Below are 24,335 nucleotides of genomic sequence, written 5' to 3'. Positions count from 1 at the left end.
AATAAATAAAAAAATAAATAAAAAAAAGTTCACGCAGACTTAGACAAGATGAGCGTTTGAGGTTAAAAAGTATAGAAACTGTCAATTTGTTTTGAAAATGACTGATCGTTTTGCTAGATAAGACCCTTCTTCCTCGGCTGGGATCATTTAGAGCCATTCGAAGCTGCATTTAAACTGCATTTTGGAAGTTCAAACTTGGGGCATCCCAGAAGTCCATTATATGGAGATAATTCCTGACTTTTTTCCCCTCAAGAAACATAATTTTTAATCAACTGAAGAAAGAAAGACACAAACATCTTGGATGACAAGGGGGGTGAGTCAATTATCTGTAAATTTTTGTTCTGGAAGTGAACTTCTCCTTTAAAAATCTATACACTGGCCTGTACACTGCCCTCCAAAAGTTTGGAAACACCCCTGGCAAAGTGTGGTTTTAGACGATATCAGCATAAATACTTTTTTGCTGCAAATACATTAAAGTAACTTGTCATTATCATTGAAGAGCAGCAATAATAATTTTCATTTTAATTACATAATAATGGCAATATATACACGTCAAAGTCAGACTTGCCCCTTTGCCAGCTGTGATGCCTGGTTACTGGTTTAAACTTGACCCAGGTTTTTAAAAGATTTTTGGGTCAACACACCTTAATAGCTTCAACAACTGATTGCCAGTTAAGTTTAGAATACAATGAATTTAGGCCCAGATTATGCAGAGCTGTAATAGCTGCTAATAGTGGATATTTCAATGAATCGAAAATGTAAGTTTTTTCTATGTATAAACTGTTTATGTAATAAAATATGTTTTCGTAGTTTGTGTTGTCCCTTATCAGTGCAAAATGATCACAAATTAAAAAGGATTCATGCCAATATTGTCCAAAACCCCACTTTTCTAGGGTGTTTCAAAACTTTACATATAAATGTTTATATAAATAAATATCAGTAACAGCCAAACTTTTAATATCAGTGCATCTGAGTAGTCACTGATAGTGTGGTAAAATCATTTTCTACAGCAATGTTTCTAAAAACAACAATACCTTTCTGGAGACGGCATCTGTATCGGTTTACTTTCATCCTGAACAACATTTTCGGGAACTAAAGCTTCAGCACCAGAGTTTTGCCCCTCTGTGTCATCTGTTTCCATTGGTGTCTCTTCAGATTCGTTTTTGATGTTGTCTACAGCTTCTGGAACAGGGGCTGGGGGTGCAGGCTCCACCACTGGGCCATTATTCGAACCAGGCTCTTCCAACTTGGGGCAGACAGAAGAGTTGCTGGGCTGGGACTCTTTGCATGCTGGACTCTCTGGCCTCATCTCCACATCTGTGCTAGGTGTGTCATTTTCGGAAACATTGACGTTTGTCCCTGACATCTCTGTAGACACGCAAGTCATCTTGGCCAGCTTGGCATCTGGTGAATTTGATTCCAATACCTTTTCTCCACTGCCTGGCTCCGTTTTAATGCTTGCATCATTAATATCAGGAGTTTCTCTACAAGTGATGCCCTTTGTGTCCTTGTCACAGTCTGACAAAGAGGGCAGCGTCTGGTCCACATGATCATCATTTTGCTCCTTACGTTTTCTTGTTGATTCACACAGCTTTTCATTATCATTTATTTGTGTCTCACTGTTTTTCTCAGTTTCAAAGGTCTCGTGAAGATCACATCCTGCATCCACAGACATTTTATCCTCATCTCCATGGCTGCCAAAGATTAAAAAAAAAAAAAAAGTGCTTCAGTTTTCAGTTGCTTTTCTTACCCATGAAAAAAAAAAAACACTTACCTATTGATATCAGTATTACAAGTATCCATGTTCATCGTAAGCACACGTCCTGCCACACTAGTTGCTGTAAAAGGAAAAATGAAACTTTAAACGATAATTAAAAGTTAGTTACTGTCATATCTACATCTGATATGCCAGAGCAATGCAAGGATTGCTGCAATACGAGAAAGCAAACAGTTTAAATGACAGTTTACTGTAAAATGTGAAGCAAGTTAAATGACAGTCTTCTTTCAGTTTCTTCTCGTAAATTAACACCTTTCAGAGAAGCTCTCTCTTTCTCTCACACACACAGACACACATTAGTGACCCTGGACCACTAAACCAGTCGTAAGTAGCATGGGCATATTTGTAGCAAAGGGTCAAACTTATTTTCCTTTTAAGCCAAAAATCATTAGGATATTAAGTAAAGATCATGTTCCATGAAAACATTTTGTAAATTTCCTACCGTAAATATATCAAAACTTCCTTTCTGATTAGTAATATGCATTGCTAAGGACTACATTTTGGACTTTAAAGACGATTTTCTCAATATTTTGATTTTTTAATTTGTTTTTTCTCCCTCCCTCAGATTTTTAAATAGTTTTAAACAACTATCATAACAAACCATACATTAATGGAAAGCTTGTTTATTCAGCTTTCAGATGATGCATAAATCTCAATTTAAAAAAAAAAAAAAAAGACCATTATGACTGGTTTTGTGGTCTTGGGTCACATTTATCTCTACTGCCTGGGTGAAAATCTGGGTGGGGGTCCTGTTGAAAACTGTTCTTAACGATTACATTATATAACTACTAACTGCTAGGTTAGTGCGGATGACACTGGATCGGTTTAAACATTAAATGTGGATAGATAACGTTCCTAATCATTAGGTTTATGTTATTGTTGTTGTTGTGAATGGCTAAGCTAGCTGACTGAAAAAAGGCAGCTCAGAGTTTGCACAGATTTTTAGTCTCATAAGTTACATCATCCTAGAAAGTAAAATTCATGTGTGTATCTTTTGAATCAATATATTCATTATCACATCTAGAATATGTATTAGAATAACTAACAACTCTAATAAAAGCTAATACATAACGTTACATCCCCTCTATCATTTAGCTGAAGCTTTCAAATCTCAATAAAAATCAACCGCATATACATATATTTTTAACACAAAATAGGTTTCCGCTATTATTACTGCTAGAAAAACCAACAATACTCCTTTAGTACTTCACGCTAGTATTTGTATATTTGACAGGCTGCTTTACTGTCAGTCTGTTCGCTTTTATCACGGATAAAATAATCATACTTGCTCTCTTTTTTTGCTTTGTCTTCGTATCGCTGTGAAGCTCACACACATATTCGAGCTCTTTCCAGCAGACGGAAAAACTACACCTATTTATGCAAAGGTTTGCCGCTTTTTCCACAGTACCAAAGACAGAAAGAACACAGTGGAATAGAATTAAACACAACAGAAATGATAACTAACTACTGGAGGAGGCATCAGTTCCGGGTCGTAACGTTCGCTGCTGATTGGATGGATTCTTGTCACGTGATTGAAAAAAAGCCTCTCTTTATTTCAAGTTCAACAGGAGCCGGTTTCTTTTATATATATACATATAATAACATTTAGACTAAAATATCTTTGGTTGGTCAAAAAATAATTGTAATAACGTAACGTTACAGTTAACATAGCAAGAAAAGGAGATACTTTCAACACATAAATCTGTAAAGCTCCTATAAAACGAGTAGAAAACAGAATAGCTCTCTTGCAGAATTTACTTTGTCCACCTAAGCCACGTCCTTAACTAAATATTTATTGAAAAATAAGATGTAGTATCCTGTTCATGGAATCTGCGTACTAATGAATCATATGTTTTTAATGCAGTTATGAATGCTAATATTATATACAAGATATAAGAATAAAAAAAGGCATAATGAACAACAAAGGTGCAGATACATCTGAATATAGTTACTTACAATTGCATACTTAAAATCTGGTTGTAAATGACAACTTTAACAGTATATGCACTGTATACATCCCATAATTCTACAGTAGCAAAACATTGCAACGTAAGCACATCTGCAAATTAAAAACAGAAGAAAAATAGGGATTGGAAACAATTATAGTGCAACTTCTAGCAGCATTGTAATCTGCCAACCCAGTGTTGTCTACAAAGAAAAAAAATAGTACTTGGTTATACATTCAAGTATTTTTTGAGGGCTAAAATAAAGGAAAATACATAAAAATAAAAATTCTGCTGGTTCTCCATTGACTGTTCCACTGCAGATCATTGCACCAATATCTTGACGTTTTCCAATTAATACGGCTTCACGATTTTCATGGAAATGTAGTTCTGGAAGAATAAAAGAATAGAAATTTAGAAAATGCGTATGATAAAGTGATACTTTGCTTATTTACTACTACTAATAATATCTCAAAAGGACTTACAGGGAAGGAATACAAGAGGATTCCAATGAACAGGATCACCAGTATGAGAATAATAAGTCCAATAAAGAGCCATTTGTATCTGCGCCATATTATGAACTTCATGGTCTTGCATGGATTTGTGAACCAAAGGAAGGACGTATCTGGACGGCTGTTTGAACATATAACAAAACACACAGTATTACTCACATTATCTAATCAAACATGATACTGAATTGCCAAACAGTGATATTCTCATACTTTGGAAGATCTAGTTTGGGGTTCATGTTGGGTTCATCTCTTCCTTTCCCAGCTGGCCTCTCTTCTGCCTCCTTCTCTTCCACCACTTCCAGTGTCATCTCCACCTTACCCTAATGCCGCAAAGAGAACGGTCTTCACTATTTGTACTGTATATGCAGTATGTGTCATGTATCTTATTTTTATCAGTATGCTTGCAAGCTACACTCACAGCCAGGATTTTTTTGCCATCTTCTTCCATGGCACAAGGCCACCAGCCTCTCACTGACTTCTGGGAGAAGAGTGACGTAGGCGTGAGGTTTTTGCCAGTTTGGGATAGCATGCTTAAAGAGCACTTTTCAGGAGTTTTAGCTGGAGGGATGAGGTGAAGCATATCCAACTCCACCGTGCCTGTTGGAGAAAGCCAAAACGCACGGAATTACCTTGAATATTTCTAAAGAAACCCCAAATAATGCATAATAATAATCTAAATAATCCAACATCTGGTGGGTACGAGAATTCACCTAAGTAATCATCCAAAGAGAATTTATCATTGTCCCAGATCTGAATGATTAGTTTAGGAGGGATTCTGAACTCGGTTTTGTCAAGACTCCAGAAGTGTTCCTGAAAATGAAAATACATATGGTTTATTGTGACTATCAATTAATGAAAACACTTCATTTAATATTTATTTGCACTTTTCAAACCACTAACCTTTCTAGACACAAGACACAGCTGTTCTGCTGGCAAATAATCAAAGCCAAAGACAAATCTCCAGTTGAAATTTCCATCTCCATCAAGAGACCTGTAATGGACATCAGTTTTCTGCTTGTCCTCTTCCATACCTGGCATCCACCTATAAATACATACAAGCATAAATATGAATAAATTACATAAAATATAAATAAATACATATACACTAGTGTTTGTAAGTTTGGGGTAGGTTTGATTTTTTAATGTTTTTGAAAAATAGTCTTTTATGCTCACCAATGTGGCATAAATGCAGTAAAAACAGTAAAATTGTGAAAATGTATTATTATTATTATATTAGTATTTTAATATTATTAAAATGTATTTATTCCTGTGATGCAAAGTGTCATAAGATCCTTCAAAAATCATTCTAATATGCTGATTTGATGCTTTAGAAACATGCTTATTATTATCAATATTGTAAACAACTGTGATGATTAATATTTTTGTAAAAACCCTAGACATTTTTTTCAGGATTCTTTAACTAATAGAAATACTGACACTTTTGATAAATTTAATGGATCCTTTCTTAATAATAGTATTAATTTCTTTCCAAAATACACTGATGTTCAAAAGTTTGTGATCAGTAAAAATTGTAATGTTTTTTAAAGAGTTCTCTTATGCTCTTGAGGCTGCATATACTTGATCAAAATGCAGAAAAAAACAGTAACATTGTGAAAATATTATTACAGTTTGAAATAATGTTTTTAATTTGTTTTAAAATATAATTTATTCCTGTGATGCAAAGCTGAATTTTCAGAAGCCATTACTCCAGTCTTCAGTGTCATATGATCTTTTAGAAACCATTCTAATATGCTGATTTATTACTTTTTGAAATTTTTGGATTTATTACAATGTTGGAAACAGTTCTGCTCAATATATATATGATTCTTTTTCGTGATTCTTTGATGCATAAAAAGTTAAAAAGAAAGTCTTTGCTATCACTTTCTATCAATTTAACACATCCTTGGTGAATAAAAGTGTTATTTGTTTATTTATTTATTATTTATTTAAGAAAGAATAAAAATGTACTGACCACAACATTTTAAATGGTAGTTTATATTGTTACACAAGATTATTTTATTATTTCTGTTTTAAATAAATTATATTCTTTTTACCTTTGTACCACAGGTTCTATCAAAATATTAAGCAGAACAACTGTTTTCAACACCGATAATAAATCAGCATAATAGAATGATTTCTGAAGGATCATGTGACACTGAAGACTAGAGTAATTATGCTGAAAATTCAGCTTTGCATCACAGGAATAAATTATATTTTAAAATATATTCACACAGAAAACAGTTATTTTACATTGAAATAAAATTTCACAATATTGCTTTTTTTTTTTTTACCTGATTTTGATCAAATAAATGCAGCCTTGATGAGTGTAAGAAAAATCTTAAAAATTAAAAATCTTACTGATCCCAAACTTTTGAATAGTAGTGTACTGACCCCAAACGGTAGCTAATATTATAATAAACATATTACCCTTTCACATAGATGTCACTCATGTTTTCTCCTGTGATGCTGGTTTCATCCAGGATGACTTCAGTCGTATTCCAAACGATGGCTCGCAGGAAATACCTTCAATGTAAAGAAACACATTACAACACCAAACACACCTAAGCAGTTTTACAGTTGTTAATAAAAGTAGATGGTACTTTTTGGGTTTGCGAGGAGTGATGTCACAAAGGGGTCCTGGAATACCAAGGCTTTTGGGGAATATTTCAACCCACATCTGGACTTTGCCCTATGAAGACAAAATGGACATAAGCCACACAAACAGTACCTCTGGATAAACCAAATGCAAAGTTTTTGAGTATGTATTAGAAAAGCTAAAGATGTGGGGACTGACCTGAGAGAGAGTGGGCTGGTAGGTGCTGTACAGGGTCCTGGTCTCTACATGCTCTGGGACGAGGCCTTGCCTCCTCAACACATGTGCGCAGATTCGCTCCTTAGGTGGGCCCAGGTGTGGATGGATGGTTTTATTGGCCTCTGTGAGCAAAGTAATATCCATTTGTGTTTTCATTGCTTTTTTACAGTATTATAAAATGCTTATTTAGCAATATATGATACTGCAAGTTCCAAACAAAAGTAGAAGCGAAGCATACATCATGTACAGTTGTGCTGAATCAGGTAAAACTATAGTAAGAACAAAGTGTACCTTTATTTGCTACATAAGGGGTTCTTAAGGTCATATTCAGAGTACTGTTTAAAAAGTTTGGGGTTGATTTTTTATGTTTTGAAAGAAGTCTGCATTATTTGATAAAAAATAAAGTAAAAACTGTAAAATATGAAGACAATTAAATAACTGCTTTTTTTCTTTTAATAAATGTTACAACGTAATTTATTTCTGTCATGACAAAGCTGATGGCATGTCACATGATCCTTCAGAAATCATTTAAACATTACTTATTATTATTATTATTGTTGAAAACATATTTTTTGGAAACCATGATACATTTTTTAGGATTCTTTGATGAATAAAAAGTCCAAAAGAATAGCATTATTTGAATTTTTAAAATAATTTTAAATAGAATATATATTTATTTGAAATAGAAAGCTTTTATAACTTTTATCACTGTCACTTTTGATCAAATTTCTTTAAAAAATCTTACTGACCCCAAACATTTGAATAGTTATGTACAAGACAAGGTCTAATAGGTTGAATAAGCATACCCAGTTCATCTAGTCTGTACTCTCGTCCTCCAAACGACAGGAAACTTCCATCATCTGCGATCTGAGGAGCAGGAACTCCTTTCATCCTGGCCAGATTCTGTAGGATCTGAGATGGTTTGAGCTGATCCCTCCACTGGTTCACTCCAGATCTTTTCCAAACATATTTTAAAAATCATTGAGTACATAAATATGTCTAGTAAACGTGAATGAGATGATAAAACTGTACACAACCAGTCAAAAGTTTTTGAACAGTAAGATTTCTAATGTTTTTTAAATAAGTCTCTTCTGCTCCTCAAGCCTGCATTTATTTGATCCAAAGTACAGCTAAAACAGTAAAATTCAGAAATAGTTTTACTATTTAAAATAATTGTTTTCTATTTAAATATATATTAAAGTGTCATTTATTCCTGTGATTTCAAAGCTGAATTTTTAGCATCATTACTCCAGTCACATGATCCTTCAGAAATCATTCTAATATTCTGATTCACTGCTCAAAAAACATTTATTATTATTTTACTGAAAACAGCTGAGTAGATGTTTTTTCTTTCTTTTTTTTTGAAGAATAGAAAGTTCAGAAGAACATCATTTATCAGCAATAGAAATCTTTTGTAATATTATAAATGTCTTTATCTTCACCTTTGATGAATTTAAAGCATCCTTGATGAATAAAAGTATCAATTTCTATAATCCCCCGCCCCCCCAACTGTTTTAAATATTAATAATAATAATAATGATAATGATAAAATAATGTTTCTTGAACAGCAGGTCTGCAAATTAGAATGATTTTTGAAGGATTGTGTGATACTGAAGATTGGAGTAATGATGATGAAAATTCAGCTTTGATCACAGGAATAAATTACATTTTAAAATATATTCAAATATAAAACAGTTATTTTAAATAGTACAAATATTTCAAAATTTTACGGTTTTTCAAATAAATGTAGGCTCGGTGAGCAGAAGAGACTTCTTTAAAAACATTAAAAATCTTACTGTTCAAAAACTTCTGACTGTTAGTGAATGTGAAAAAGTGGCCGCTACTAAGATAAACACTTACACACAGTAAGATTTTGGGATTCCACAATGTGAGCCAAACCGAGAAAGAAGTCGATTCTCAAGGTCTATGACTGTTTCCCCAACTTTCTCATCAGAGCTAAGCAGGTCGTAATCAAAGATGGAAATCTTCAAGTCCTTGTCTTGTGGAATGTAGCAGTTAAGTTCAAACACTCTGTGAACATATTTTAAAATAGTTAAATAGAACAATCATAAATACACAAATATCTGTATGTAAATGCATGATTCGTCATCACCTTCCAAATTCTGGATTTAGGGTATTTGGTTTGTAGTGATCTCTGTCATCAATAACTTTCTTCCCCAGAGAAATCTTTATGTAGGGATCACACTTCATGAAGAAAACATATGCACATGTTACATGTCTAAAATGTGATGCTTTGTAAACCATCAAAATATTTCACAGTTTTAATTCTGAATTTGCTATATACACACCATGCCATTGTTATCTTTGGGTTGCAGGTCAAGGCAGCGTATGATGTAGATTCTGACCAGGCACTCTTGAGGACAGCTCTCAGGCAGCTCTCTAAACTGTCGAGGTGGGTCTGAGACATTTGGGTCGTCTGACAAGGGATACACTCGAAACGAGCCCTGTGAACGTAGCCATACTAATATCAAGTGAAATTTGCTTGTGTACTTGTCTACCACTAGATGGCAGTCTAATATAAGTACACTCTTTTTGTCTTTTGAGTCGATTCTTAGTGTATAGAGTTTTTCCAGTATTTGGAAACTTGCCTTGTATCAACACCAGTAGGGGAAGAGTTCTTTCTTAACAATCTAAGATTAAATGCCTTACACAATATGAAAATTGTGATAAGTCTCCCCTAGTGGGACTGAACCAACAACCTTTGTGCTAGCAGCCTAGATTTTTAATGACAAGGAAACCACCACCCCTTATAAAAAAAGCCACTCTATTTAAAAACAAAGTGCTAAGTGCATTGCTGAGTGGCATAGACTTGCCTTGAACTCTCCCACTACAGAGGGGTCTTCCTCATCATCCTCAGTTTTTCCCCTCTGCAATTTGAATGTAGTGCAGAAGTCTGTCAGCCCTCTGAATTCTGGGACCGCCTCAAGCTCTGTGTTATAGACCTGAAACAGACACATACTTTTAACACTGTGCAATTACATAACAATAGCCATACCTTATTTGCTTTAAAACATTAGCAGGATGCAAACATCCATACAGGATGGTAAGATCGGGCAAGTGAACTTACTGTTAAAGTGTCATATCCTTTCTGGAGATAAGGGCCGCACTTTTCATTCTCGTTAATGGAGGCATAGAATTTGCTCCACCAGTCTACCGTATCCTCTTCCTGCAATAGGTTGTGGTATAATAGAAATGAGTTCGGCTCTAAGATGCTGTAACAATCTGTCTGAAGCTATTCGCACAATAACAGTGTAGCTTCCAGACTGTTATATAACAATGGAAAAACGCTGTTTATCATTTTTCTGCTGATCGTGGGAAAACCACGAGTGGGTAGATATAGAAAAGGAGAGGCAAACTAATTATCAATAAATTACATTATGCTGAAAGCTATTCATCTGTATGTACCTGTTTAGGAAGGCTGGGCATTCGGTCCCCCATATCAATGACAACATCTCTGGGAGCTGATGCCATCATGGCCACTGAAACACATTAATTATAAATGAGATACATATGGAATACTTTCTGCTAAAAGTCAACTGTCAGGAAAAAAAAAGTCAGCAAGTCAATATGTTAGAATATTTCTGAAGGATCATGTGACACCTAAGCCTGGAATAATGGCTGCTAAAATACTGCCGTTTAAAAGTTTTGGATTTTAAAAGTTTAAAGAAGTCTTTTCTGCTCATCAAGGCTGCTTTAATTGATTAAAAATACAGAAAAATATGTAATATTGTGAAATATTATTGCAATTTAAAATAGCAGTTTTCTATTTTATTATACTTTAAAATAGAATTTATTTCTGTGATGCAAAGCTAAATTGTCATCAGCCATTACTCCAGTCTTCAATGTCACATGATCCTTTGGAAATCATTCTAATGTGCTGATTTATTATCAATGCTGAAAACAGTTGTGCTGCTTAATATTTTTTTGAAACTGTGATACTTTTTTCAGGATTCTCTGATGAATACTAAAAGAAACAGCATTTATTTAAAATAGAAATCTTTTGTAACAACACACTAGCTTTCAAAGTTTAGAGTCAGTAAATAATTTCTTTCTTTCTTTGTTTAAAAGAAATTACTTTTATTCAACAAGAATGTGCTAAATTGATAAGAAGTGATAAGACTTACACTGTTAGAAAATATTACTATTTTGAATAAATGCTATTCTTTTTAACTTTATATTTATCAAAGAATCCTGAAAAAAAGTATTACAGGTTCCAAAAAAATATTAAGCAGCACAATTATTTCCAACACTGATAATAAATTAGCATATTAGGATCATTTGTCTGTGTGTGTGTGTGTGTATATATATATATATATATATAATGCAGCCCTGGTGAGCATAACAGACTTATTCTTTCTAAAACATTAAAATTCCTCTTCTTATTATTGTTTAAATTAATTAAAAATTACCCTTGGCAGACATAGCCACTTCAGTGGTGGTTATGAAAGGATCACATCTGAACTCTTCCAGGGAGTTTATAGTACACTGTCCAACAACTGGTTTTCGACCAAAAGGCCTGTGGTCAATTACTTTGAGGACAATTGGTGGAGTGTATATCTCATCTTTAGGGAGAAGCTGAAGAGAGAGAGAGAGATAGTTAGGATTCTCCTTGTCCAAAATCAACAAAGCTTCATTTACAAACACAACTACTTAGTAATGTTTAGTTTTTGTTTTCACTGTATGTATTTAGATCAAAACATGGTTAAATCTGAAAGCAGGGCAAATTTAGTATATTACCTAGACTCTTGGGGCACATGGTCTTTTAAAAGCAAAATTTTAGACTTGCAGCCACAATCCCAGGGAGTTCTGAGTGAGTTTAGAGTTGTTCTGGGTTGCTATAATGTTCTAGATGATTGCTAGCTCATGACTTGGTGGTTTCTTACTAGCTTATGTCACAAAAGTGACATCTTAGTCTATAAGGGTTTGTTTTTAGCCAATTTTATCGTTTGCCTCATAATTTGTGTTTACATTTATTTCTGCAGCACAAAGGGTGTAGGATGAGTTACGCATCAAAATGTATTCAAATCTCAAACCAATAAAATGAGCAACAGCACAGCTTGCCTTAGCAAAAACCACTAATTAGCATTGCGGGCCATCGTGTTCATGAGAGAGGCTGAAAATAGAACTTAATGTCACATGTGGCAAAAATCCTTCTATCCTTTGTTTTGTATACACAGACATTTCAACAGTACTGATTCATTTTCTGTAAGTTAGCAAAAGCTATTTCTTTAGGTTAAGGAGGTGCTGTACCACTTTGAGGAACAGGACAGATCCAGGGAAGTTAGGATTTTTCTTGATGTTTTTGATGATGCCAGTCTGAACAGTATGACCTCCACATTCAACTATAAGGCTCGGGGAAGACACTGCAGCCAGCTGATATGCCTTCATGTTTCTTAAACCCCAGGCCAGGATCTGTCAAAACACACAGTATGAGACACCATCAGTAATTTTGTTTGGTTTCAGCGCATTATTCGTAAGGATGACTGCATTACCTCGACTGCGGTGAGCTGCACCACAGGCCTGATTCCCTGAGGAACCATGTACAGATTCTCACTTCTTCGAGGTGGGACCAGAGGAAGGTTAACGTCATTTGCCTGAGGTCAACAAAGAACAGCATACTGGATAAGCAAATGATAATGGTGCTGTGGTTAAGAGACACGCTAATGGTGACAACAGTTAGGTCAGTGGGTGAATATGCCACTCTCCAGTTGTGTATTTCCTTGGTAGTGGTGATTTTTCACAGAACTACTTTTCACAGAACTACTGGCTACACCCTGCAAATTTAAAACTGCGGACAACCCTATGATACATACAGTATTTAAATTAGCATCTGTATTAAGACAGATAATGGTGAGTTGTCTGCTAAAAATATATTTACATTCTACAGTACTGTATTAAATAAATTATTAATAACAAACAACCATATGTGACCCTGGACCACAAAACCAGCCATAAGTAGTATGGGTAAATTTGTAGCAATAGCCAACAATACATTGTATGGGTCAAAATTATCGATTTGTCTTTTATGCCAGAAATCATTAGGATATTTAGTAAAGATCATGTTCCATGAAGATATTTTGTAAATTTCCTACCATAAATATATCAAAACTTCATTTTTGATTAGTAATATGCATTGCTAAGAACTTAATTTGGACAACTTTCAAGGCAATTTTCTCAATATTTTGATTTTTTTGCACCCTCAGATTCAAGATATTTAAATAGTTTTATCTTGACCAGCTTTCAGATGATGTATAAATCATCTCATATGTGTTTAGCTTTATCCAAAAAGAAAAAAAAAATATGTTGAAATTAAACTTGTATAAAATAATATATGAAAGCATATTACTTTCATATATTATTTTATACAATGTTAATAATTAATACATGTTGTCATGGTTTAAAGTATAAATGTATGAGTAGCAGGGTTATTACTGTTAACTAAAACTAAAAAAAGCACCAAAATTACTAACTGAAAACCAAACTAAAAATATAATTACTACTATACTATACTAAATAAAAAAAATAATAATAATAAAATAAACCTTAATAGTAATATTAAAAGAAAACAAAACTAATAAAATGACAAATACACTAAGATTAAAATGAAGCTGAATGTATAAAATTAAAAGCTAATTCAAAATATTAATAAAACTATTATAAATATAAATGATAACACTTCACAGTGAGGTTCCATTAGTTAATGTTAGTTAATGTATTAACTAACATGAACAAACAATGAACAATACATTACAGTATTTATTAATCTTTGTTAATGTTAGTTACTGAAAATACAGTCGTTCATTGTTAATTCACACTGCATTAACTAATGTTAACAAGCACATATTTTGATTTTAATATTGCATTAGTAAATGCTGAAAATAACATTAACTACGATTAATAAATACTGTAGAAGTATTCTTAATTTTTAGTTCACGTTAAATAAAGTAGTTAACTAATATTAACTAATTAATCTTATTGTAAAGTGCTTTCATATAAATAATACTAAAATAACACTGATGTGTAGTGGGAGAAAAATATTAACACACAAAAAGTAAGAATAAAAACAACCTTATCTTTAAGCAAGAGCTCTGCTGCTACCAGCATTTCTCCTGCATTTCGTCCCTTCATGGTGATGGGGAACCAAAGGAGTCTAGGTGTTACTTGGGCGGCAGGTTTCAGCTTCACTACTGGAGGGCACGTGCATCTACCCATTGGCTCATCCTTCCCCTGCAAAACATCCATGGATCAAGATTAAAATATGCAGTGCTTTTTGAAGACTCCCTGAAGGCCAGAGTTCGTATTAACAGAGTCATACCACTTGGTCACTATCATAAACTTCCAGAACGACACTGGGCGGGCTGTGAGCAATGGTCTGAGGGTCTCCGTAGATTTCAATGTCATCAAAAATAAGGGTTTGGTCCCATGTGGGGTTGAGACTGGCCTTAATGATCTCTGTTGTCTTGCTGACATGCATGAACGACACATGCACATAGGGATCTGTGAAAACAAGATACAAAATATCAGTCAGTCAATATTAATAATTAAAACACGTGAGGTGATGAATTGCATTCATATTAGATTAAACATTTCTCACCAGAAAAGCTGTCTTTGTCCATAGGCAGAAGATTCTTGGCTTGATATACATAGACTCTGAGATGGTAGATGAATGACTCTGTTGAGACACATGGTAAGTGATAAAAATGTTTCTCAAGGATTAAAATAAGCATATTAGAATGATTTCTGAAGGATCGTGTTGCACCAAAGACCACAGTAATGCTGATTGTTTTTAATGTTTTTTAAAGAAGTCTCTTCTGCTCACCAAGACTGTATTTATTTGATCCAAAGTACAGCAAAAACGCTACAATTTTGAAATATTATTACTATTTAAAATAACTGTTTTCTATTTAAATATATCTTAAAATGTAATTTATTCCTGTGATTTCAAAGTTTAATTTTTAGCATCATTATTCCAGTCACAATATCCTTTAGAAATCATTCTAATATTCTGATTTGCTGCTTAAAAAAACATTAACGTTAAAAACAGCTGAGTAGAATTTTTTCAGGTTTCTTTGATGAATAGAAAGTTCAGAAGAACAGCATTTCTCTGAAATATAAATCATTTGTAACATTATAAATGTCTTTATCATTATATTTGATCAATTTAAAGCATCCTTGCTTTTTGGTGCTGAAAATGTAGCTTTGATCACAGGAATAAATTACATTTTAAAATATATTCAAATAGAAAGCAGTTATTTTAAATAGTAAACAATAACAATATTACTGCTTTTGCTGTATTTTGGATCAAATAAATGCAGAAGAGACTTTTTTAAAAACATTAAAAAATGTACTGTTCAAAAACTTTTGACTGGTAGTGTATGAACAGTAGTGTAGCTATTTAAAATGGTGTAATAATTTCTACCAGCTAGGTGTTTGGTGCTTCCTTCTCTTAGTGAAGTTTGTATAATAATCTAATTAATCAGCACTGCTCAGGATTTCTATTGGCTCCCGAACTGTCCTTGTTATTTCGTTTTGTTTTGTGCAGATTGTTGGGAAGAGGAGGGGTGTGTTAGTCTCAGAGATATAATCAGTGTAAGGAATTTAGAAGGAGTCCTTTAATCAGCAGGCATGAATAAACATTACTCACTGTCGAATCTGCAAAACACAGTGGGTGTGTTGGCACCAAAGAGTTTAGCTGTGTCCTTTTTGCTGCCTTTCTCGTCCTCGTCTATTCCCTATAACCAAATAAAAATAGGTGAGGAACATCCTTCAAAATGACATTCTAAATAAGTCATATCAGACTGCAGACTTTAAACTACAACCATAGGAATGGCTCAAAAACAAATAAACTTTTAATCTTGTTTAATCTTGTGTCAGGGACAAATAAATGAACAAATAAATTCAAGGTTGTCCTCTACCCAAAACAGAATCTATTTTAAACAACTAATGTTGTTTTTAACTCTTACAGTCAGTCAAGACAGTAAATAGACTAACCAAAGCCCCTTCCAGGTTAAAGATAGCCGACGCGCCCACGCGTTCAGCTGGTGCCATTTTCCTCCTCCAACGCCTGCGGCGGAATGTGTCCGAGGAACGCTCCTTCCTGTGGAACTTCCACCCAATCAGAGACGAGTATTCCCAGCCATCACCAATGTCTTTTTTCTGTTTTGAAAACATTGATTATACATAATACAGATGATGATTTTCACAACTACTCAATCAGAAGTGAAAGGCAGTCGCAGTACAAGACAACAATGCAACTTAACATGGTGCAATTCAGAAAAATCGCAAAATACAGATCAGAAAGTAACGGTAGTGAGGTGTTCTCACCTCTATAGTGGGCGTGTCTGATATCTTCCTGCGAGGTCGGACCAGTCTTTTCCTGCGATGGATGTGGTACATTTTCTCAGCAGCAACCCAGGACCTGGGCTTATCATCAGGAGGAATGGTGACACCGTATTCCCATCCTGGCATTCAACACAAACAATGGAACATGCTTTAACAACAGATGCTAAAGTATTGGATCATATCCTCATCAGTGTACACTGCCATTCAAAAGATTTTTTAATGGAGTCTCTTACACTCATCAGGGCTGTATTTATTTGATCAAAAATACAAAAAACAGTAATGTCGTGAAATATTTTTGCAATTTCTAATATTGGTTTTATCAGCCATTATCAGCCGATTTATTACCAGTGTTGAAACTGTTTTGCATGTTGTGTGTCTTTTTTTAATTTAATGAATAAAAAGTTAAAAAGAACAGGACTCATTCAAAATAGATTTTTTTCTAACAATATAAGTCTTTACTATCGCTTTTTGTCCATTTAACACATCCTTGCTGAATAAAAGTATTAATATTTTAAAAAAAGAAAGAATTTACTGACCCCAAACTTTTGAATAGTAGGGTATATTTTAACACAAAATCTCTATTTTGAATAAACATTGTTTAAATTTTTTATTCAAAGAATCCTGAAAAAGGTATCATTGGTCCCAAAAAATATTAAGCAGCACAACATTGATTATAAAACAGCATCTTAGAATGATTTCTGAAGGATCATGTGACAGAAGACGAGTAATGATGCTGAAAATTAAGTTTTGCTTCACAGGAATAAAGAATATTTTAAAGTATATTAAAATAGAAAACTGTTATTTTAAATTGCAATAATATTCGGTATATTTAATCAAATAGACACAGCCTTTAAAAAACATTACAAATCTTGAATGGCAGTGTACTTCATTGATGCAATAAAACAGTATTGTTGTGAATTATTTTTACCAATTAAAATAACTGATTTATATTTTTATATATTTTAAAATGTAATTTATTCCTGTGATGACAAAGCAGGATTTCAGCAGTCATTACTCCAGTCTTCAGAAATAATTATAATATATTTATTTAGTGCTCAAGAAATATGTCTTATTATTATTAATGTTGAAAACAATTGTGCTGCTTAATAAAGTTGTTACATCTTTAAGAATTCTTTGATGAACAAAAAGTTAATTTATTTGAAATTTAAATCTTGTGTGACATAACTAGCTTTTAATCCTGGTAGTCATAATTCCTGACCTTTCTCATCCACTGCCCTGTTGCTGTCAAAATTCCAGTCATCTTCCCAAATCCATCCTGGAGGACACTCAATCTCTTGAGGGTTCTGGGCTTTCTCTCCATTCTGCACAGAACAAATCCCATCATTCAATACTTGAAGTGGTGATTCATCCAAAAACAACAATTCTATCATTGTTTACTCACCCTCATGTTTCTCCAAACATGAATAACTTTCTTCAATTGAGAAATGTGACATTTTGAATCATTTCAAGAGCATTTTATGTACACAAAGGCCACGAAAGTACAATAAAAAGTCTTCTAAAGCCAGTACAACAGTTTGGTGTGATGAACAAACTTGAAATTTAAATTAATTGTTATTTGCTAAATAATCTTTCACTTTGTGGGCCATTATCTCGAGAACCACTTTGAACTGATCCATGAGTCAGTGAGTTGAACTTGATAACCAAATCACACACAGTATGAATGAATGAATCAGAAACGGATGAACTGATTCATTAAAAAGAATCAGTGATTCACTCATGAATCATTCATCACTGCTTATCTCATGAACTTAACCAGATTTTTATCATATAAAGCTATCAAATAGCATATGGTTGTAGTTGTACTGTAAATTGTTATGATACTTTTATTGTGCTTTGTGATGAACAAGATGCCCATGATATTTGTCAAAAATTCACCTTTTTGTTCCACAGAAAGAACATTTGGTAAAAACATGAGAATGAGTCTGTAATTCAAATCATAATTCTTATTTCTGCATGAATTATTCCTTTACAAAACCTGCTCCATCCAGTGTATTACCACCCAGTGATCTAAAATTGAGGCATGTGGTTGTGAAGTTTCTATGAGACCACAGTACGTGGTAAAGTTTGGCTGCTTCAAATTTCCATACTGTTTTCAAAATTTAAATTCAAAATGCAGACATTGTGACATTAAAAGTTGTTCTTTCTCCTTGACTCTCCAGTGCTTGTTCACTCACCACATCAGTGAAAGGTTCACCAGCAGGTTTCCATTCTCCACCAGGGAAGCGAGTTTCGTTTTGGTAGACCTCATCAGTAAATTCAGAATGGCCTGCGTCAGCCTCTGTAAGCAGACTGATTCAAGCACAGAACACACAGATGAGGCGTTAGTGACATTTATTTCAACATGCAGTACACAGTTAAACACTCAGCCAAGGCCATGACTCCATACAGAGTAGGGAGTGGGGTCAGTGTAAGAGGCCCAGAAGAGCTGATTATATAAACACAGAGCAGAGAGAGCCTGGCAAAAAGACTATGTTTATGTTACAGCAAGGCTGACTGTGGCTGTATGCCAACTACCACAGCTTCCTCTGATTGTGTGCTAGGCAAAACTAAATAGATTTTAACCCACTTTACTTAAACCACAGAGTCATTAATAACATACTACCCTTTAAAACCACTGGGGCAGTAAGCTTTTTTTTTTTTTTTTTATAAAAATGAATAGAATTTAATACTTTTATTTAGCAAGGAAATAGTAAGTAAAATGTTTATAATGTTACAAATGATCTACAACTGTTTTAACACTAATAATAACAATGTTTCTTAAGCACTAAATCAGCATATTTGATTTCTAAAGGATCATGTGGAGTAATCGCTGCTGAAAATTCAGCATTACCATCACAATAAATAAATAAACTTTAAAAATATTTAAAAACAGAAAATAGTTATTATGATTTGCAATAATATTAAATATATATATTTTTATTTATTTATTTATTTTTTAATTTTACTGAACAAAAACTTTTAAATAGGAGTGTACATTCACACACATTTTCAGTGGTTTACAGAAAAAGTAAAAAAAAACAATATACCAGTGTAAAAATATTTAAACATCCTTAAAATAAGATACATTTATTTGAGAAGCAAAACTGAATTTTTAAATATCTAATTGTGTATATTTTTTAAGATTTATTATTATTACCTTATTACCAAATTGTTTCTTTTTTTATGTAAACTTTTTTTTCTTAAAAAGACAAAATATTTGGCCAATGACCCTTATGAAAATTAACCATGTTTTTTGGCATATTAACTACCATTTGTATAACCACAGTTTTACTACAAATACCATGGTTGAAATTATGGTTAGTGTAGCAAAACCATAGTTAGATTGGGGTTACCGTAGTTTAACTATAGTATTTTATACTTCAGATATTATATAAAAAGACAAAATACTGATTAATACTTTTTTTTGCAGTGCAGTGTAGTTTAAGCTGAGTGGGTGCTAAAAAGCAAAGCTCAATAACCACACTAATCATACCAAAAGATATATTCATATTGAAAATGTGCATATGTTGCATTCATATGTGGCTTACCAGCGCTCAGGGTCAATGAACCAGTCTCCTTCCCACTCCCAGCTCCTGGGTGGCATGAAACGTTCCTGCTTCAGTTTTACTTTTCCTGTCACATCTGAAAACTTATGCCGCCCAACCAGACCTGTGGTTCCCCACTTCCCAAAAACCTGAGCCTGATTCTCATACTGACACAGAAGAACAGAAGGTTTCGTCATAATGTTGCTAAGGGAAGTTACACACAACAGGCCACAAAAAATTCCAATATTATATAGGTTTCACTTCAGTGTTCACATTTACTAACCATCTCTGCATACACGCTGAATGTTCCTTCTGCAAAACTGTTGAATTTCTTCTCATGTGCAGACAGACCCAGCCACATGTTCACACGCAGCTGCACAGGGATCTTGAGACCTTTGTTTTTGTCCATTGGGTACTGAAAACAAGAAGTTTACATTTTTAATTGAATTTAATTGATTATTGTATTAATTTAGGAAATAATAAATAATTTATTTATTTGATCAAAAATAATGCAAAAAAAAAAAACATTAATATTGCAAAATGTTATTAGAATATAAAATAATGGTTTCTATTTTAATATACATTAAAATGTAATTTATTCCTGTGATGCAAAACCTTTAAATGGTAGTGTATATTGTTAGAAAATATTTCTATTTTAAATGCTGCTCTTCTTAACTTATTCAAAGAAAAGTATGACAGGTTCCAAAAAAATATTAACCAGCACAACTGTTTTCAACATTGATAATAAATCAGCATATTAGAATGATTTCTGAAGAATCATGTGACACTGAATAGTGGAGTGATAATGCTGAAAATTCAGCTTTGATCACAGGAATAAATTAGATTTTAATGTATATTAAAATAGAAAAATGTTATTTTACATTGTAATAATATTTCACAATATTACATTTTTTCCTGTATTTTTCATTAAATAAAAACAGCCTCGATGAGCATAAAAAAACTTCTTATGTCATGATAAATTATACTGATTCCAAACTTTTGACTGACAGTGTGTAGCTATAGATTTATTCTTAAATATTGGAAAATATATAAAAGTCAGAACAGAGAGTCCGTGCTTTAATTGATTTTCTAGAATTATACTTTAATATTATACTTAATAATTATTATTGAATATTTTATGACATATTATTTATTGACTACATCAAATACCTGTATGTTAAACATTAAAATTAATTAAAAATGGTGAAAACTAGCTAAAAAGAAGGTTTACCAGCAAAATGACCCTAAAATATATATTTTTTTATTTACAAAATTTTATAAACCTGAAAAAAAAAATACAGAGATGTATATACATGTCATGTCATGTCGTGGCACCAGTCTAACTATCCGTTTTACCTGCATAAAGATGCTTTGCGTCCTGCCGCAGTACTTGCCGACGGCCTGCTCGCTGTGGGTGGAGTAGAGAACCTGATTGGCTGGGATTCGGGCGTAAGCCACACGTTTCTCTCCTCTCAGCATCCATATGATAACATCAGGCATACTGTTCTGAGGCTGTATTGTGAATTCAAACAAACAAGGGCTTTTAATTATGTAGATGTGATGTTTAGATATATAACATTCTCTTAGTTGTCAGTAGTATAAGATCAATAACAAGGCAATGCCAAACCTCCTCTGTGATCTGCTGTAGTCGTTCCAGCCAGTCCTCTATATCAGGCATTGTGGCTCTAACATCAACAGCCTCTTCCCTCATGCGAATAGCTGCCTCTTTAACACTGGCCATGGTTTTGTCACGCAGATTCTTGATCTGAATATCAAGCGCTGTCAGATTCGGCTTAGCCTCCAAATCTGGTAACTGGTAACTAACAGCAACAAGATTCAAGTCACATGTCTGACATGGTAGGTAAATAAAGTTACACAAGGTAGTGTTCATTTTTACATTTGACTTTTTTGTTGTTTTAGTTTTATTGCTATGCTTATTTATTTTAGCCTATTGTACCTTATGTAGTTCATGAAATGTTTTATGTGAAATGTCCAATGTGATTCAGTTGTTTACTTTAATATGACTCAACATTATTTATTTATCATCAAAATTCATCTATTTCATCATGTCTTCATTTTTAATATTGACAAAATAAAAGCAAACATTTTAGTTATTTTGTTGTCTAGTTCAACACTGTTCCAAGGGCAATTCTAAGTAATAAAACAGAAGAAGATAAGAAAGTTTACCCCCTGGCATTTACCTGGAAAGGTCATCGATGAGCTGCGTGATAAGTCTCAGCCAAATCTCAGCTAGGCGAGAGTCGGACACTTTAGCCAGGAGCGCCGTCTTTAGAGAGACGACGTTGGATTGCTAAAGAAAGAGTCACATACAAAATATGACTGCTCTGAATCATTCATCTGTTTGCTCCATGGCATGAAAATGCATTAAAATCATACCAATCGGTCAGAAATATAGAGAATGATGTTCACTGCATCCAAACGGTGATTTATGTCCTCCCAGAAAGATGTGAGGATAACAACAGGCTTAGAATCAGCCCAGGGCAGGTAATAATAGTGATTTCCTATGAAAACACACACACACACAAAATTACGAGCAAAATAATGCAGGTCACAAGTCGCTCATGTTTGGACTATTTGTATCTGTTTAGAATCTCACCATCAAACACAGCACAGCTATACTGAGTGGTGGAGGCCAGAGGTTTGCATGTGGAGTCCAGTTTATTTCCATAGTTTCCAATGCTGACCTCAAACTGAATAGGTTCTCCAGGCTCCTGAAGCATACAGGCACTGTGGAACACGGCACATAAGGAATACTTCCTTCTCCGTTGGTACTTCTGCACAGTGAAAATGGATTAAACAAGAATGTCTAGTTCTTTTCTGCCAAAATAATGATTGTGATCTCAATTCCATTGTCTTCTCTGTCAGTAAAATGTGTAGTCAATGAATACATAATCAGATGAATGTTTCAGTGAAGCAATGGTGTGAGAAATGCGTGCTGTTACCTGTGCCACCAAAATGTCATCATTTGAAATGTCTTCCACTTTCTTGTCAGTTTTGTCATCCAGTTGAGTGGAAAGCTCGATCAGAACCCTTCCCCGATACGCCACCCCTTCACCCTGAAACACACAGCCTGAGTTTAACAGCTCTGACAACTGACATGGATTGTGCAACAAACATCTGACGCTGTGAATGTGAAATGACTGCATTTGTTTGTTGAATTTTTTATGCAAAGCAAACAGTGCATGGCATTATTATCTTCAAAGTCAGGGTGTTGCAGAAATGTTTTCCTTCTTAGATTATTGCTGGGGTTGGCCGGTATTTATTATGTTTTATATTGTAGCTCTCTGCATTTTTCTTTACAATACTCACCTTGCCACAATTCAGATCCTCATATGGGTCAGGTAGGCCAGTAAATTCTCTTGGACTTCCATAAAGGTTAACATAACAAGGCCCAAAAGCTGGAAGAAATCCAACCTCAGATTCTGTGGTGTCCACTGAATAAGAAAATCGATTAGAGGTACGTTGAGATGACCAGTAAATCAACACAAACAACTGAAATTTAAAAATCATTAAAGTATTGATATTACATTAAAAAATACAAATACACATCCAATTTTAACAATTCTACACCAACAGTGCCACAAATGTAACTGCAAAAAAAAATGATTGTATTCAAACAGGTTTCTCAAACACTCCTAGCTGTTGTTTTGAATGCCCCAAACACATTTATGAAGTTGCCTGAAGTTTACATGTCAAATGCTGGACATTAAAGAGGATTATTTTATTTTTGAGTATATTAACATCTAAACTACACAAACAGTCAAAAGTTTTTGGACAGTAAGATTTTTAATCTTAAAGATTTTAAAGAAGTCTCTTCTGCTCACCAAGCCTGCATTTATTTGCTTCAAAAACAGTAATATTGTAAAATATTTTTACTATTTAAAATAATTCTATTTGAATATATTTTAAAATGTAATTTATTCCTGTGACCAAAGCTACATTTTCAGCATCCTTACTCCACTTTTCAGTGTCACATGATTCTTCAGAAATCATTCTAATATGCTGTTCAAGAAACATTTATTATTGTTATTATTAATATTATTAATATTTAAAACAGTTGAGTACAGAATAATCCAGAATAATAGAATAATCCAAAGATCAGCATTTATCTGAAATAAAAAGCTTTTGTAACATTATACCCTATACTATTCAAAAGCTTGGAGTCAGTATAATTTTGGAATTAATTATAGAAATTAATACTTTTATTTAGCAAGGATGCTTTAAATTGATCAAAAGTGATGATAAAGACATTCATATTGTTGCAAAAGATTTCTATTTCAGATAAATGCTGTTCTTTTGAACTTTCTATTCTTTAAAGAAACCTGAATTTTTTTTAACATAATAATAATAATAATAATAATA

The 24,335-nt window shown here is 33.5% G+C and overlaps 2 protein-coding genes across 3 annotated transcripts in view; both read right to left on the bottom strand.

The window, feature by feature from the left end:
- Positions 1-3,249, bottom strand: part of parga (poly (ADP-ribose) glycohydrolase a) — a 45,775-nt gene extending 42,526 nt beyond the window's left edge. Inside the window, exons 1-3 of one of the 2 annotated variants that reach the window (XM_051126539.1) lie at positions 3,063-3,249; positions 1,775-1,838; positions 1,035-1,694 (exon numbers count right to left, since the gene is read on the bottom strand). In XM_051126539.1, coding sequence (XP_050982496.1) covers positions 1,035-1,694; positions 1,775-1,809 — 695 coding nt within the window. In that variant the 5' untranslated portion in view covers positions 1,810-1,838; positions 3,063-3,249. The remainder of the gene's footprint in view (positions 1-1,034; positions 1,695-1,774; positions 1,839-3,062) is intronic. The other variant, XM_051126540.1, reaches the window with a different exon arrangement.
- Positions 3,250-4,025: 776 nt separating this feature from the next.
- The window catches only part of myofl (myoferlin like), a 32,339-nt gene continuing 12,029 nt past the window's right edge, over positions 4,026-24,335 (bottom strand). Inside the window, exons 18-53 of the mRNA XM_051126411.1 lie at positions 23,283-23,407; positions 22,916-23,029; positions 22,570-22,747; positions 22,350-22,474; positions 22,154-22,263; positions 21,580-21,772; positions 21,309-21,464; positions 20,236-20,367; positions 19,956-20,119; positions 18,603-18,717; positions 17,627-17,729; positions 16,390-16,526; positions 16,057-16,221; positions 15,710-15,797; positions 14,660-14,737; positions 14,381-14,562; positions 14,134-14,292; positions 12,558-12,659; positions 12,316-12,477; positions 11,475-11,640; positions 10,471-10,544; positions 10,133-10,231; positions 9,879-10,007; positions 9,354-9,509; positions 9,158-9,249; positions 8,905-9,075; positions 7,851-7,999; positions 7,027-7,166; positions 6,833-6,921; positions 6,660-6,755; positions 5,133-5,274; positions 4,943-5,042; positions 4,651-4,829; positions 4,443-4,552; positions 4,206-4,353; positions 4,026-4,110 (exon numbers count right to left, since the gene is read on the bottom strand). Coding sequence (XP_050982368.1) covers positions 4,075-4,110; positions 4,206-4,353; positions 4,443-4,552; positions 4,651-4,829; positions 4,943-5,042; positions 5,133-5,274; positions 6,660-6,755; positions 6,833-6,921; positions 7,027-7,166; positions 7,851-7,999; positions 8,905-9,075; positions 9,158-9,249; positions 9,354-9,509; positions 9,879-10,007; positions 10,133-10,231; positions 10,471-10,544; positions 11,475-11,640; positions 12,316-12,477; positions 12,558-12,659; positions 14,134-14,292; positions 14,381-14,562; positions 14,660-14,737; positions 15,710-15,797; positions 16,057-16,221; positions 16,390-16,526; positions 17,627-17,729; positions 18,603-18,717; positions 19,956-20,119; positions 20,236-20,367; positions 21,309-21,464; positions 21,580-21,772; positions 22,154-22,263; positions 22,350-22,474; positions 22,570-22,747; positions 22,916-23,029; positions 23,283-23,407 — 4,664 coding nt within the window. The 3' untranslated portion in view covers positions 4,026-4,074. The remainder of the gene's footprint in view (positions 4,111-4,205; positions 4,354-4,442; positions 4,553-4,650; positions 4,830-4,942; positions 5,043-5,132; positions 5,275-6,659; positions 6,756-6,832; positions 6,922-7,026; positions 7,167-7,850; positions 8,000-8,904; positions 9,076-9,157; positions 9,250-9,353; positions 9,510-9,878; positions 10,008-10,132; positions 10,232-10,470; positions 10,545-11,474; positions 11,641-12,315; positions 12,478-12,557; positions 12,660-14,133; positions 14,293-14,380; positions 14,563-14,659; positions 14,738-15,709; positions 15,798-16,056; positions 16,222-16,389; positions 16,527-17,626; positions 17,730-18,602; positions 18,718-19,955; positions 20,120-20,235; positions 20,368-21,308; positions 21,465-21,579; positions 21,773-22,153; positions 22,264-22,349; positions 22,475-22,569; positions 22,748-22,915; positions 23,030-23,282; positions 23,408-24,335) is intronic.

Source organism: Labeo rohita, chromosome 13, assembly GCF_022985175.1.
Source record: "Labeo rohita strain BAU-BD-2019 chromosome 13, IGBB_LRoh.1.0, whole genome shotgun sequence".
NCBI classification, from domain to species: domain Eukaryota; kingdom Metazoa; phylum Chordata; class Actinopteri; order Cypriniformes; family Cyprinidae; genus Labeo; species Labeo rohita.
Note: the sequence above shows the minus strand (reverse complement) of the source record. Positions and strands in the feature narration are given on the sequence as shown.